This window comes from Cystoisospora suis (genome assembly GCF_002600585.1).
Source record: "Cystoisospora suis strain Wien I chromosome Unknown contig_7296, whole genome shotgun sequence".
Taxonomy (NCBI): Eukaryota; Apicomplexa; class Conoidasida; order Eucoccidiorida; family Sarcocystidae; genus Cystoisospora; species Cystoisospora suis.
The window spans coordinates 1,054-16,700 of NW_027160082.1; the positions used below are offsets into that span (position 1 = coordinate 1,054).

General features: G+C 46.0%; 2 protein-coding genes across 2 annotated transcripts in view; both read left to right on the plus strand.

The window, feature by feature from the left end:
* The first annotated feature begins 20 nt into the window (after nt 1–20).
* Nucleotides 21–3,649, plus strand: CSUI_010383 (uncharacterized protein). The gene is made up of 3 exons (XM_068070487.1): nt 21–210; nt 1,258–1,605; nt 2,295–3,649. Exons 1-3 carry the CDS (start codon nt 57–59, stop codon nt 2,345–2,347), a joined length of 555 nt encoding a protein of 184 aa, XP_067917536.1. The 5' UTR covers nt 21–56; the 3' UTR covers nt 2,348–3,649.
* Nucleotides 3,650–5,510: 1,861 nt separating this feature from the next.
* The window catches only part of CSUI_010384 (kh domain), a 10,517-nt gene continuing 380 nt past the window's right edge, over nt 5,511–15,647 (plus strand). The window contains exons 1-6 of the mRNA XM_068070488.1: nt 5,511–8,265; nt 9,212–9,336; nt 9,998–10,683; nt 11,172–12,136; nt 12,691–12,793; nt 13,420–15,647. The exon at nt 13,420–15,647 is cut by the window's right edge and continues 380 nt beyond it. Of these exons, the coding sequence (XP_067917537.1) occupies nt 7,158–8,265; nt 9,212–9,336; nt 9,998–10,683; nt 11,172–12,136; nt 12,691–12,793; nt 13,420–13,546 (3,114 nt within the window). The 5' untranslated portion in view covers nt 5,511–7,157 and the 3' untranslated portion in view covers nt 13,547–15,647. The remainder of the gene's footprint in view (nt 8,266–9,211; nt 9,337–9,997; nt 10,684–11,171; nt 12,137–12,690; nt 12,794–13,419) is intronic.

The window sequence follows — 15,647 nt, forward strand, 5'->3', positions numbered from 1 at the left end:
ATGTAGCTTTTCTTGGGAGTCAGTACACAGGAGATGAAAGAGGAGGCGGTGAAGGAATGAGAGGAAGAAGAAATGATGAGTATGAGCTCCGTACGAGCAGCGACGCTTTCCCTCTCTTACCTCGTTCGGCAAGGAAATCTGCTCCTACCTCGAAACCATCATCTGCTGCGGCGTTCGCAGGCTATGAAACGTCAATGAAATCCCCACGAGGTACGAAAAAGAGAAGTACGATTCCTGGAGAGTAACATATAGATATGGTTCATCTCCAAATTGATAGACAGATAGGACAGTTATTTCTGTTCGAATGTGCGAGAGACAGAGTATGTCTGTGATACATAGTCCCATGTAGCAGGAAGATCTCTTGCCTAACAGGATGTCTATTATCTGAATGGCTCCGGGTACACGTGGACGCATACAGACACAACGGAGACCTCCGAATGATGGAGAAACACCTGAGACACGCCAGAGACAGACTGGTAGATACAGTCAAGAGTGAGGTTATAGTCTTGTCTGGTAATGATCGAACGCTCTTATAGAGCTGGTTTATGTCCGACTCGGGTGTAGAAGGAGATTCACGTCAGACTCTTTTACAGAAAGCGTATGTGTGAGAGGAGAGATGGTGATAGAGACAGGTAGATAGATAGATAGATATACATCAGTCGGGGGCAGATTCATCTTTACTAGTCAAAAGAGGGAAAAGACAGAGAAGGAGTTTGTCTACACACTCATCAGCTAGAAGTTATGGAGTGAAAAGGAGAGGAGGAGGAGGACTACCGAAAAAGTTGGGCTTGATCTCCTAGTGGTTGGTCCTAGAAGAACAATTCTTGTCATCTATACCTGTCTATATATATGTATGGGCTGGAGAATAGATTTGTTTTCTCTCTGCGTGTTCTTTTCTCTTCTAGGTAGAAATATACATGGGCAGAGAACACAGAGAGAAAAGTTGCATGTATCTATATACATATGTATGTATATAGCTCCTCCACTTCCTTTCCTTGCATTCCACGAGCCATGATACACTGTTTCCCTCGATCAAGGGAAACTGTAGTAGACCTCTATCATTGACAGAATTCTTGCCGGATGCGAAGCAGACATATCCAGTTGTATCTAGCTCGATAGTCAGGGGTGTATACATTACCTCTTTAAGGAAGAACAACAATGAATATCCCCTGTATTTCTCTACTCTTTTCACGAGCGTCATGAATCTGACCTACGAACCGGGGCCTATTCTTGTTTTCATCTCCCCTCTTCTCATAGATCCTGCGCCTCCTACTCTGAGCTCATCTCGAGGAGGAGGAGGAGGCCGTTCTGAAGCCTCGGCTGTTTCAAATCGGAGATTCTTAAGTACCTCCACAGGAACACCAAGTGGGGGGGCGTTGGCTGAAGACCATCTAGATGAAGATTACCTGAGAGATTCGCCGCTCTATGGTCCAACAGGAGGAGGAGGTGGCGGTGGAACGAGGAGAGGAGATCTCGAGGAAGACTATGGAATGATGTCGATGATGCCTCCTGCGAACTTACCCGCTTGTCCTCCTCCTTCCCCTTCTCCTTATATGTATGGGTTGGGGCAGCATCCTATGTATCCTGTCTCCTTCAATCCAGCAGGTATGTCATGAAACGATTGCCACTAGGCATCTCAGTTCTTGCGTCCAAAGTGAAGTCTTGATAGCGTAGCCGAGAATTCTTTTCTCGTGCCTCTTTCTTCCGTTCAACCTTCGCGCTCTAGAGACATATCAGTGTCGGTATATATATACATATAGATATATATGTATGGATGTGCATGGAGAAGAAAGAAAGATGGTTGGGCTTGACGGAGGTCATCGTCGTCGTATTCATGAAGGTTTAAATTGCTCAATCCTGCTAAAGGGAGGAAGGTGTGTACAAGTACCCTTCTGGAAGGATGAGCCGCAGGAGAACAATAGTAGAAAGGAGAAAAAGAGAGTGACATGACATGAAAGATTCTCATGATAATATTATGACTCTGCCTTGTCAGGACACCACACCCCCTGGTAGCCACAAGACAATCGATGTGTACAATCGATTCTTCCTGTTGACACACCAAGGAGCCATTCTAGGTAATCTAATACGGATATGAGGAACAGACAGTTTCCTGTTTAATCGAAATGAGTCTTCTCCGTCGTCGTTTTTACTTTGGTATGAAACACTCGCAAGAAATTGAGGAACATCCAAAACAGATGCAATAGCTCTTGTTACGGAATCTCAACGCAACGTTCATTCAGGTGTATAGACACTCGATGTTCTCTTGCAAGTGCTGTTTTCTGTGGATATTTCAGCTCCTGCCCCGACGTTCCCTATTCTCCCGTCACAGATCCCTCCGATGTACTAAAAACGCAAGTGAGAGGACTGAAGAAGATCTAGGGAAAAGGCACAAGGAGAGGAACGGGCAGACAGTTATGGACAGCGTAGTTTTTCCTAGGAAAAGAGTCGTCCACCTGGTTTATGTTGTCAGCCTCCTATTTGATGGGGGAGAAGAGAAAGGGATCTAAGAATGAAAGAGTTGAGAGCGAGCGTGAAAGCGGACCTACATGAAGAATAGGCAAGGTAGTTGTGCTCGGATTTAATCTCCCTCCCTCCTCTTAGAAAGAAGTTTGCCGAGTATGGCTTTGTCTCTCTACCTCTGCAAAAAGGATTTCTCGGGAAAGAGATTCACTGGGGTGCATCCATACACATTCAATCCATCTAGCTGGGGTGGTGTACATACACCTAGTCCGGTGTACGGAGAGCCCTCAGAACGAGGAGGGGAGCAAAGTAATGTAGGAAAGAGTTGAATTAGGTTGAAGACCATGGCTGGAACAGTCAGGAAGGACCTCATCAGAAAACGCGCGGTGAGGACGAGAGAAAAACAGAAATTTTCTCTTGTGGGGTGGAATCAAAGGAGACAAAATGACTGATCGGCTTACTTTCAACAAAAAGAAAACAGAAGTGTGATCGTGCACTCTGAACAACCCTTGAAGGGGAGAGAAAAGGGTGGTACTTTCTTCCTTTCGCTTCCTATCCTACTTTTTCCTCCACGATCTCTTTGGTGTCTTTCTATGGGGTTCATTCAAGGAACAGTCTCCTTACAAGGGGGGAATTTTCTTCTGCTCTCCTCTTGCATGCTCGAAGTCTGATCTTTTTCTCAAGCCGTTTTACTTGGGTATGTGGTTGAGTCCCTCTATAACTCTCCAAAGGAGGGTTTGCTCAGCTGTATCTTCAGCTATCTTTCAAGTTGTTTTGTCTGTTCTTCATAGCTTCATCGAGGCCGAGAACTATGTCCTCTCACTTTTATCATGAAGTTTCTAGAGAGATCTAAAGTCACACCGGGTTATTTAGAAGAACATACGTGGTTGAACTTTTGTAAGGTGATGAGTATATAACCCAATGATAGCCTAGCCTCCCGTCTGATTCTTCTTCTTCTTTCAGGAACAGAGAAGGGAAGATATAGAAGGTTCGTCGTTAGAGTGCAAAAACATCTGAAGAGCTCTCGACAGGAGGCAAGAATGAAGTTGTTTGGAGATGCCTTCTCATCGTTTATACAAGGAGAGAGTCAGATGGCTGTACGCAGACGACAAATGCTAAGGAAATCTAACACATGCAGATGACTTAGTCCTTTTCCATCAAGCATCAGCATAAGAGGATGAGAACGCCAAAGTATCGGTGCTCGAGCAGGGTTGCGAGAACCGTTCCGATGTAAAGAGAAGATATGCAGTATCAGTAAAACACCACCTCGTTCCCTTCTTTCTTCGGATAGAGATAGAAGGATAGATGGAGTTGAATAGATGAAGCGGATGTATGTCTGTCGGTGGTATACAACTGAGACGAATACATGTGAAGATATCAAATCTTTATAGAGGTACAGGGTAAGTGTGAAGATATCTCACAATTCCGGAAAAAAGCTATAGCAGAGTGTCTAAAGTCTGTACGCCGTGAGGATGTAAAGTCTGTACGCCGTGAGGATGAAGAATAGAACATAACTAAAAACATTATCGGGGAGGCCGAGTTCTTGTAACCACCAGCAGACACTTCAGCTTGCACCAAGCAAGGTGAGAGAGAAGTAGAAAAGAACGAACTGCATGCGCTGCGGGGGAAACCCCGGAGTGTGGTGATTTTTCAACAGAAAGCTGTCGCTCCATCTCTACACATAGTTATACACGGGAATACTTCTATGTAGATTTATGGGCATTCACACCCACATGTATATGTATATAGATGTATCCCCATGTTTCTAAACATACGTGCACTCTCTGTAAGTACGTGTTCAACGACCCACACGCTTGTGACAGATAGATTGAAGACCCGTGAAGGTGCTACACGATGAGACTTGCTAGTTGTTCTCTCTTTCCCGTCCTTATTGGCCGCCAACATAGACGACCCGAACGGTTACCTAGAGTTCAGAAGAACTAGGAGAGGGGAGAAGAAGATAGTGAGCTGAATCTTCTTTTTAAAAAGTGTTGGCTCTTCCCCCACACCATGAGACTCGATGAGACGGATGAATGACAGTTCTTTCTTCTGTTCTCCAAACTCACTCACCATTATCGGCCTACCAAAACCGTAGAGGCAGAGTGTAAGGGGGAGAACAAGCCAAGGAATGAAGGTGAGAAGATCAAATCCTGTGATGAAGTTATCGCTTAGATGATTTGAAATAAAGTAAGTGGAACTTGATGAGTTTTTGAATCAGAAGGGAACGCTTTACTATACTTGAAGAAAACAGTCCAGTACTATTGATGCTACTAAGAGAAGCGGTCGAAAGATTCTCTGCCGATGAAGTTGAGAATCAGATCTTTTGACCCTTGAAGTATCAATACTCCTACTCCGTTCACACGGGGAGGAAAAACGACCAGCCCGTCCACTGAAGACGTTTGCCTCAAGAAGTTCTTTCATCATCCGAGTGGCCTTGGAAGTATCGATGCTTAGTTACTCCAAGTGCGAAGCGCATCTATTCGATACGTAATATAAGAAGTCACTGGACAGAAGTTGTTTCAGCCTCATGAGGACTCCTCTTGAACCTCATAGGGTCATGACAGTGATGAAGGTATGACTGAAATGAAAAAGAGCTAAATTATACTTCACCCTTGTTTCTTTTCGAAGACTTGCCTGAAAAAGACTGGGCAGTTGATTCGAGAAAGAAGAGCGGAGATACACATGAAAGAAATCATCGTCAGCAAAAGACACATCAAACCACATCAAGCGCTAAACGCCTCTTGTTTTTCCCTTTTTCACAAAGTCCCAATTTCTTTATTTTGCTTGAGTTTTCATAGAAACATTTCTCTTCTTCATGCTCGCCACTTTACCTTTTCTTCTTCTTTGGTCTATTTATCTCGCTCGGAACACCAGCTACATACGTCGATGATCTCCCCTGCCCAAACCCCGCCTGCCTGCCTACCTGGCAACCAGGCACCGACTGGCGCTCTTCTTCCCACGTCCTGTTTTTCTTCTCTCACCTCAGGGGATTGCTTCGATGAAGTTTCTGCTTCCTCCTTGAGGGTGGTGATCTTTTTGAACGGTGAGCTAACTCTCCTTCTTCAATAGTAACTACGGGGCTCTCCTTCTCAAGGTGGTATGACACAGCACTGCTCCTGGATCCAAGGGTTTCTTCCTGTATAGTCGATTTGCCGGTGGCGACGTCCATTGCACACAGGAGATTTAAGAACGCGATGGCTCGACAAGAAGAAGAAAGCCGTCGGACAGGATGCTGATTCAATAGGGTGTATGTCCCGGAGTGTCGATAGAAACGGCAATGCCATGGGTAAAACGTAGATACGATGTAGAGAGAGGGAAGGAGAGGTCTTCATAGATAGGCCTCCCTTGTCACCATGTGTAGAGAAGCACGGAGGGAGAGCATTAGCACATAGAGCTACGGATCGAGGTTTTACGGGGGTTCTTCTTGGTAGAAATCTTCTTTTTCTTTCCTCTTTTGGTTTCTTCATATCATCTCCCTGATACTCCTTTTCTGAGTTTTTCCATCGTCGTCATTTCTCTCCTCTTCTTTCTTCATCGTTTACCTGCTCTTCTTTCCTTCTTCCTTCTCGTGTCGCGATTTCCAGGAGTGTGCTTCACCTTCCTGCTTTACGTGCCAATACACTTCGTCACCCCTCCGTCCTCATTTTTTTCTAACTCCTACCTTCCGTTCGTCTTATCTTGGACATTCCCGTCTCTCTGTTTTCTTCCTCGAATAGACAACGGTCACTTCCGGAAGCTTTAAACCAGCGACGTCTCCTCTTCTTTTCTTCTCCCCACCACCACTTACCAAAATTCACCGCCGGGGTAGCTCGGCAAAAACTCTCTTTTCTTCTTTTTTCTTGTTCGTCTTCTGCCTCGAGAGACTCCCTTTCCCTCTATCTTTTTATCCTAGTCGTGTTTCGTCCAAGTAAAAGTATCGAGAAGACATTCACGGCATCATCTTGCATGTTCTCCCTCTCCTTTTCCCTCCTTTCCACAAGGCCCCTCCAGGACCTGGTCGAACTTTACTTCCGAGTCCCTTCTCTTCAGTCGGTGTGCGATTCCTTGCGTAGGAGGAGAGTTGCAATCCAAACTTCTTTCATGTTTTGTCATTTCATATCCTGTCGTCTCACTCTAGTCGTCATTATTCACTCATGTGCGAGAGCTGACGGAGGCTACCGAGCCTTCTTTGCTTGAAAGAGCTGGAGGCCTTTTTCTCTTCTCGTTTTTTCGTCGTCTCTCTTGTCTTTGGTAGATCGCTGTTTTCTTGTCAAGCCTATCTGATGACTGCCTTCATTTGGTGGTGCTCTTCCCTTGTGGAGTTGCAGTGGGTTATGAAAGAAAAAAGAAAAAGCGGCTCTCTCTGATTTTCTTTCTTAAGCGCAAGACGATCTTCTCTATTCTTCTCTACGGGTGGATAGATAGACAACTTTTGGGTTTCTTTCCTTTTATGTTTTCTCCTCCTGTACTTTCTCTCCTTTTGCTCTCTTGTCTCTTCTTCTTGATACCTCTCTACGTTTTCACGGAGTCGTGCTTTGACTGGGGGAAGGTGTATGTACACACACACATCACACGGAGGACTACATAGGACATAACTTCGATCATATAGCCTAAGCAAGCGTGGTGGTGTCTACGTAGATCCGGAGGGGTTCCATTGAGATTGCTTGGAGGAGGAGGTGTTTTGTGGTTCTTTTTCTCCTTCTCGTTTCTTTTGGAAGATGGATTCATCAGAGACGGGGGGCTCGTCATCTCGACATCATGAGGGAGATGAGGAGCTATCTCTTGGGCAGTCGAATCCAGCATCTCCTCCTCGGTCTAGTCGTGAGAAGAATCATTTAACTGGCGGGGGGTCTAGTGCGAGACACGGGGGAGAAGACGATACTGCTGCATGTTACTATACGGATGAAGAAGATCCAGAGATTCAGACGTCATCTTCTCCTAGAAAGAATGATGATAGCAGCCATCCTACTTTGAATCATAGCCGTTCTCGAGAAGATGAGAGTAGGGAAGGAGGAGGAGAGGGCCGTCGGGGTAGCGGTGATGGTGGTGGTGTACGTACACATCACGAAGACGAAGATGAGTATGAAGATGATGTTGTTAGTCGAAGAGATCAGGAAAGAGGTCATGATCACGAAGAAAGCAATGGGGGACTTTCTTTTCGGTCAGTAGGACGAGAAGAAGGAGATGATGGTCATCATCATCATCACCCTTCTTCTAGCAAAAGATTAAGTATGGAGGGAGAAGGAGGAGGAGATGACGTAGAAGACGAAGAATACCTCTCCCGCAAGAGATCTCTCGAAGAGAGTCACCATGATATGGAAGAAGACAAGAAATCCGCTCATGAACAGAAAGATGATGGTGATCATCCTCTCCAGGATGGAGAAGGAGAGAAGAATGAATCGAAAGACAATGATAGTACAACAGCAAAACGCCCGAAGTCTCGGCCTCCTGTCCCTATTGTTTTCGATCTTCCCCCTCCCTCTGAAGATACTTCGGGGTCGTCTTCTTCGCATCTTGACTTTCCTGGAGGTGGTGGTGCCTGGAAGAAGAGAAAGATGATGAAATTTCATCGAGGAGAAGAAGAAGATGAGAAGATCAAGACAGAAGAACTCTTCTCCAGATGTCCTGAAGCTTTAGCTGAAGAAGTCGAGGGGATAGGAAAGATTCACAGCGCCCTTCAACGCCCGGTTCTCGGAGTTCTTAATGGCTCGACATATTCAATCATTGTAACGAACGAAGATGCCGCTTTCATCATCGGGAAAGGAGGAAGTACTAAGAGAAAAATTGCTGGTGTATCTGGATGCCGTGTTGAGCTAGAAGACAATGGTAGGGTCATCGGTCAGGCCTATACGGTTTGTCGTCTTCATCTGGAGAGACTGTACACGTATCCGTGGTACTTCATGTATGTGCGGAAGACGCGCACATCCCATATCACGTCATGACAAGCCACACGCATGTGTGAGCGGTCAAGAAAGAAATCCTGGAAAGTAAACCGGAAGTATGTTCTGCTAGGCTATCGCGCCGTCCGAACCTCCTAGTAGGACAAATCCGAAAAGGAGAAAGAGAGAAGAGAGAAGAGGCTCTTTTCTTCCTGTTCAGAGCTAGTCGTTATGTCTTGATAGGCTGTTGTTTATGAGACTTCATACACTTCACCACGATCCCGCTCATACGGTGTATACACGCACTGCATGCCATGGGTAAGCCCGATCGTGGTGAAGTGTATGTACACCTGAGGGCCATGCACATCATTCCAGAAGTATATACACCCAAGAGGTATGTACCTTCAGGTGTATGTGCACTCCAGGGATATATGCACTTCCTGTGTATGTACACCTGAGGTGTATGTACACTTCCGGTGTATGTGCGCTTGAGATGTCTGTACACTTCAGGTGTATGTACACATCAGGCGTACGTACACTTCGGGTGTATGTACACCTCAGGTGTATCCGCACCGCAGGTGTATGTACACTTCAGCCGTATGCGCCTTCCAGGTGTATCTGCACATCAGGTGTACGTACCTTCGAGGTGCATCGCACTCTGTGTGTGTGAACATTCCAGGTGTATGTGCACATGTGATTACCTTGCGGGTGTATCTGCACTACACATGCGTGTGCATTTCAAGTGCGCGTAGACGTAGTTGTGTATGTGTAGTCTGCAAGGACGACTAAGCTACTGGACGTGAAATGGTACAGTATCGAATAGACCTTTCGTGTGTACGGTGTGCTTTCTCTTCTCACGTCAAGCGCTCTTGCCGATATCTTTTTCTTCTCAGGCCTTCGCCTCGATGTCACGGGGACAGAAGAACAGAGAGAACGGGCCCTGCTGTACATACGCCTCATCATGCAGCAACGTCTAGGACCTGTTCGGTGGAATACAGAAAGGAATGATATGTGTATGGTAAGTCTACAATCTGCATATATATAAAAAGATATACATATCGGTACGGAGAGTATACATATCACGTATGTATATTTACTTGTGTGACTTTGCTGTCGGTACAGTCTTTATGTGGTTCTCCGTGCGTGTTCTCGCGTGTTCTCTTACGCCTGATAGAAGTCTGCCTTTTTGTCTTCTGACCAATCTGCCTGTTACTTCTAGTCGATGATTCTTCTCGAATTTCTTTTATCTCGCCGCTCCTTTTCCTTCACTTCCCTTCACTTGCAAAACACACACCAACAGACTCTCCTGTCCTTGTCAAAAATTTACTTTTGAAGGCCAAGAATATAGACTGTGGGAAGGGTCGTGATCTGTTTCGCTTCTTTCTGCCTGTGTGGAGAATTAACTCTGCTACCGCTGCTGGAGTAAGTCTCGAGTTTTCTGCCGTCTTCCTTTCTATGGCTGCTCCCTTTTCTCCCCCTCGTATTTTTTCTTCTTCAGCCATACATATACAGCAGCCATAAATATATATATAGATGAATAGCGACCTGTTCATTAGTAGAGGTGTACACCACCCACAGACCTGCTTGCCTCTACGAAGAGAGCTGTTGTCTCTTGTTCTTTTCTTTCCATCTGTGGCTGGTTTTTGTGGATGGGCGTGTTTGTCTGTTGCTTTCCTTAGAAAGGCGTCGCAGCTTTGTTTAGGCCGACAAAGGAAGAAAGCATGATGTCAGAGGACGAATTGCCGATCAAGCCCCCTAGGAAAGATCTCACCGTTTTACCTGTCCCTACAGAAGCTGTTGGGTATGTGACAGGAAGTAACGGTCAAGTGTTACGTCGGATTGAAGATGAATGGCATACCCTCATGTTCTTTACACAGCAAGAAAGAGGAGCGGGAAAACACCCCTCAAGTCGGAGTGGCGGTGGAGGCGACTCTTTTGAAGAGAAGTCCAGGGCATCCGACTATCCTCATTTCACTGAGAAGAAAAGACAGCAGCCCCCCCCGGCTAGTAGCAATCACCGATCTGCTGAAAAGAAGGAAGAAGATGGAAGAGACAGGTCAGGGAAAGGGAGAGGGGGAGAAGAAGGAGGAGAAGACGTCACAATGAAAGAAGAACAAGTCAAAGTCAAAGAAGAGAGAGAAGATGATGATGATGTGACCATGCGGGGAGGAGCAGATGACGTTGTCAAGCATGAAGAAGAAGGCGACGAAGAAGAGAGAAAGAAATCCGCAGGAGATGACGGAGAACAACACGATGAAGAAGAACATGGCAAAGAGACGTCGACAACAATTGGCAAAGACAAGAAAATCGAGAAGAACCGTGTCTTTGGTACTACCATGGAGGAATTACTCATCTTTGGAACTGAGTGAGTTTACCCCTTCTTCTCTTACTTATGTAGGAATGTTTCTACAGATCCTTATAGCAGAAGGAGGGAAGAACGTGTCTATATGTAGGTGCACTGCATACTGCTTTAGACGTGTCTACTCGTGTCTAGACTCTATCAAGCTGTCGGCCGAAGAAACTTCATATGACACCCACAGCTGCCCCTCCATCTACTCAAGTGTGTGTATGATTTGTATGTATGTGTACTTATGTAAGAGGAATGTATGTATGTGTGTATGCATGCAAGAGGAGCACAGTTCTTTGCACTTTTCAGATGCGAAGTCAGATGATCCTTTTCTCTTTTCTTTTGGCATGAGTGTGGTGTCATGTGAAGAAGATGATTGTTTCTGTCTCTTGACTCATCGGGCTTTGTGGAAGTTTCTTTTCTTGCGTTTTTCTTCTTCATTCATTCCGTTTTCTCTTTTTCTGCTTCTTCTTGTGTTCATACGCCTCTCCCGTTGATCCATACAGACGTAGCCGGCTAGGTGCGAGTTTGAAGGTGATGAGCGCAGTCGATCAGAAGTTACGCGGGTTCTACACGAAGCGTCTGACACATGCTTTAGAGAAGAGACGGAAAGTGAAGGAGAGAGAAGGAAAGAAAGGTGATGGGCAAGCTTCGAAGGAGAATGAAGAAGATGAAGGAAGAAGACTCAGTCGGGAAGATGGGGGTGACGGCTTCGTAGCCGCTGGTTCTTCTTCCCGTCGACGTTCCACGATAGAAGAAGAACAAGGAGGAGTAGGAAGAGAAGGAGAAGAAGAATCACGTGAAATGAACGACGACGCGGCAGGAGGTAGTCATTCTCGTCATAGTAATAGCAGTAGAAGAAATAGTACGATGGAGCCAGGGGAAAGAGGCCAAGAAGAAGATGAAGATCGGAAGGATGAGAGAGAAGAATCGATGGCGGGAGAGGAGGAAAAGTTCAGTCACGGTGAAGAAGACGACCAGCAAGAGAAGGAAAAGGAAGATGAAGAAGATGAGGAAAGAACTCGAGAGAGAAAGGATGACGATTATGACGACGAAGAGAGAGAAGGGAAAAGGAAATCTGATAAGAAAAAAAGAAGTGAAGACGAAGAGGAAGAAGATGGAAAGGATCATGATGAGAGCCAGAGGGAAAGAAGGAGAAGTATAGAGGTGGGAAAAGGGGGTAATGAAGAAGGATGCTTCAAAGAAATCCTGTTTACGACCAATCTCTCAAAGTTATGTCACGTTGAGCAGCTGTGGGATCTACTAGGAAAAGGAGAAGACGAGGGTCTAAGAGATGAAAGTGAAGAAGACGAGAAATACTCCAAGAGTTATCGATTGCTTATCGATGTCATGCGAATCGACGATAAACACTTCTCTTATTGCCTTGGAAGAGAAGGAAAAACTCGCAGAAAGCTAGCTGCAGCGTCGGGGTGTATCTTAGAATACATCGGACATTTCGCTTTTGCTGGTGGTAAGTGCGACGTAAACGGCTAGCTGTACGTACACCAGGGGATGCATGACATGAAAGGAGTTCTTCGGGGTGGTAAGCAGATGTCGTTCTAGAGACCTGAAGAGAGGAACCCGCCTAATTGCGATGGTACATCACGTGTAGGTCGATGTTTCTATCCTTCTCTCTAAAGTCATCCTGCCTTTCTGCGGCAGGTATCTATAGGCACACGCCGTCCGAAGTCCATTTCATATATATATATATATATATATACATATATACGTACAAGTGTTTATGTAGGTAGTATTTGTGGGTACCGTTTGTATGTGGGCGGACGTCTATCATATATGACTAGATTCCATCGTCTTTTCGGCGTGCTTCGCAACAGACAGAAGTCCTGTAAAGTCTGCACATCCCGATGCTGAAACTTATTTACGAAGGATGGAGGAGGGAGGGGCAGGACCCGTTGGTCATGAGTGAATGTTGTCGATACACCTGAACTCTCTTCTTTTTTCTCGATTGCTCTAGAGTTTTCTTCTGTTTGTTCTCTTATCATCTTTCCTTCCATCCCTGTGCAGGCACGTACGAGGAGAGACGCCGTGTGAAGGAGTATCTTACTTGGCTTGTACTACAGCGTGATGAACCTGTATATCTCAGAGACCTTCCTGGAGGGGAACAAAGGTAAGAAGTACAGGAGAGAGATCCGTTTTGTTGCTTATTTTTATATCGAGCAGCGCATGTCTTATGTCCTGCCGGTTCTCAGGTGTGTACAGATAGAAGAGCATCAACACCTTAAACTTTTCTTCAAACACATCCAGCTATCTTACTCGTCTCCGCGCCACTGGGTGTGGTGATAGGGAATCCTTGTTTTCTGCTTTGTTCGCCATGTAGACAGGAAGAAGGCCACGGAGCCCACCGAACGACCTTCCTCGTCTTCTTTCCTTCTTTCGTATGTGTACCATGTCGTGTCATTCAAGGACATTCAATAGGGCCGCCCGTCTTTAATATAGCTAGGTAGCTAGCTATCCGGCTAGCTCTATGCCTACTTCGTGTTGTATGCTTCTGTGTATGTTGTATGTACTGATGGAATCGTGAAGAAGAGAATGCGGGACAGAGAGGGAGAAGAGGAGGAAGGGCTGAACAGGAGAGCGTAGAGAATGGTATGTTGAAGGGAGTGGGGAGTGTGTGGTGGCAACATGTTTTCTCCTCTCTCTCCCTTTTTGTGACTTTGTCTGTCTGTCTGTGTATGAATGATCTCATGATGTTTCTCTTTGTCTTGCGTTTTCTTCTTTTGCTCCCTGAACTAGGAGAGATGTCACAGTGCTAGAAGTCCCGAGGGATAAAGTGGCGCTCGCTACAGGAAAGCAAGGAAGTTCTCTACGCGATGTTGAAGAACAAACTGGCACTTTCTGCTTCTTCGAGGGAAAAAGGTAAACTTATAGATCAACGCCTCTCTCATTTTCTTTCTTTTCTGTTTCTGCCCTCTCTTTCTTCTTGTCTTACGATCTGTCTATTTCTGTCCCGCTTCTGTAATTCTCCTTCCACGTAAAGCACGCACGACTCTGTCGAGGACAGAATCTCAACAAGTTGTCTTGACATTACGGGAAGTTCTTGTTCCGAAAGATCCGTCTCAATGAGGACGTATAAACGGTTTGAATGAGATCGGCATCCCGTTCTTTCCTAGCCGTGAACGTGTCTATCTCTTGATGATTCCTGAAGAGTTGCCTCAGGGGTAGGTTCTTTATGTAGATAGACAACAAGGCCTTGTAGGGGCAAGAAAGGAGGAGGGAGAGAGGGAAGACAGTATGGGTCCATGAGAAGAGAGGAAGAGAGGCAGGACCTTTCCTCACTCGTTGACCATAGAGAACATTCTCACTCAGGTTGGCGTAAATAAGAAGGCCTCCATTCAGTCCTCTAGTAGCTATGGGTGAAGGCAAGGTGAAGTCGCGACAGGTCTTCATTTTCTGTCAGTGGTAGAGGAAAGGGAGTCGCAGCGGGGGTGGTTGTCCATAAAGAAGAGCACAGGTGCGAGTGGACGAGAGGTGTCTTGTCAGCACTTCCTAAGTAGGCCAGGCATCCTGGTGTGTGCCTATACCTGTTGTTTTACGACAACAAACCCTTTCTCTGGGAGGCTTCTTGAGTAGACATCTATCCTTGGGCTAGCTGGATTCATTGCGGTAGCAATGGCTAGCTAGGGAGTGAGCTGAGCGGCTAGACATGCAGTAGAAGAGATGTCTGGGTCAGAGCGGAGAGAGGGGGGAGGGTCAAGAGAGAACTTCGTCGTTTTCGTGGCTAAGAAAGAGATGGCAGGTTTTGTTGAACTGAATTCTCCTCCTTTCTTTCCGCAGCTTAAGCAAAAACGTTTTAGAAGTGAACTCTGTCTTCCTCATCATCTTCATCTTCATGATCATCACCTTCGTCTCTCATCCACGGACGTGTCTTCTTTCTCTACACAAGAATGCTTCACAAGACCACCACAACCGGCTTATTAGGCAGACTAGATGTTCGTTCACTTAGTCTTAGCCTTACCTTTCCTTGCCGTCCCCCTCGCACTTCAGTCTCTGCCCTCCTCTTTTCTCTCTGTCTCATCTCTTCTTCTCCCCCGGTCTCCCGTCTCCACTGCCTCTACAACATCTCACTGCATCTTCTTCTTATGATGATACCCATACACCTAGGTGTGGCGTTTCACTTCCGTCTACTAAGAACCTTTGGCTCTCTTCCATTGGGTTAGATGGTTAGATCAGTCCTGCCTCGCTCTTCCCCTCCCCCATACGTGTTCTTCCTCTTCTTTCTATCAGTGCAATCTTCTTCGCCTCTCCAGATAGAATTTCGTTTTTTACCAGGGACATCCAAGTGTGCTAGGCTGTCTCCGAAGGAGTCGGCTAGTCTATTCGTCGTCTTCTGGGTTATTCGCACGCGTAGTTGATGTACATGCTTATCCCAATCTCTATCGCCTGTCTTCGTGTTGTTGCACCCTGTACTACTGCCTGATACTTCTTCTCTCTCCTCTTCCGTGTCTTCTTCCTCATTTCCGCCTCTGAGAACGAAAGGGGATGAAGCAGAAGAGAAGGAAAACAGTCTTCACCGTAGAGGGAAAGAGAGCGTGGTAAAACAGGAAAGAGAAAATTCATTATGCGTCCCTGCTTCTCTTTCCTTCTCTATCATGAAGTCGTGGATCTTCAGTTCGGTCTCTCTATCTTCCTCTCCAGTAGTTGTAAAAGATGAAGGGGGAGGAGGGAGGGTCCTTTGTTTATGGTGCCTGGTTGTTCTTCATCTACCTCTGGTATTAGAGAGCTTTACGGGTCCTGGTGGTAAAGCAGATGTTACCTTCGTGTCTTCTGCTTTGTATGAAGGGACGATGAGGGAGAAAGGGAAAGAGGAGCAGCTGGGAAAGTAGTAGTAAGCAGGAGAGTTTAGAGTCACGAGCTGATACACTTCATTATGTGTGAGGTCAGGTAACAGGTTCTTCCTCTTTCCGGCCGTGTGGGAAGCCTCACACCTCCATCTTCTCACTTACCTAAAGCTGAGCTTTCCT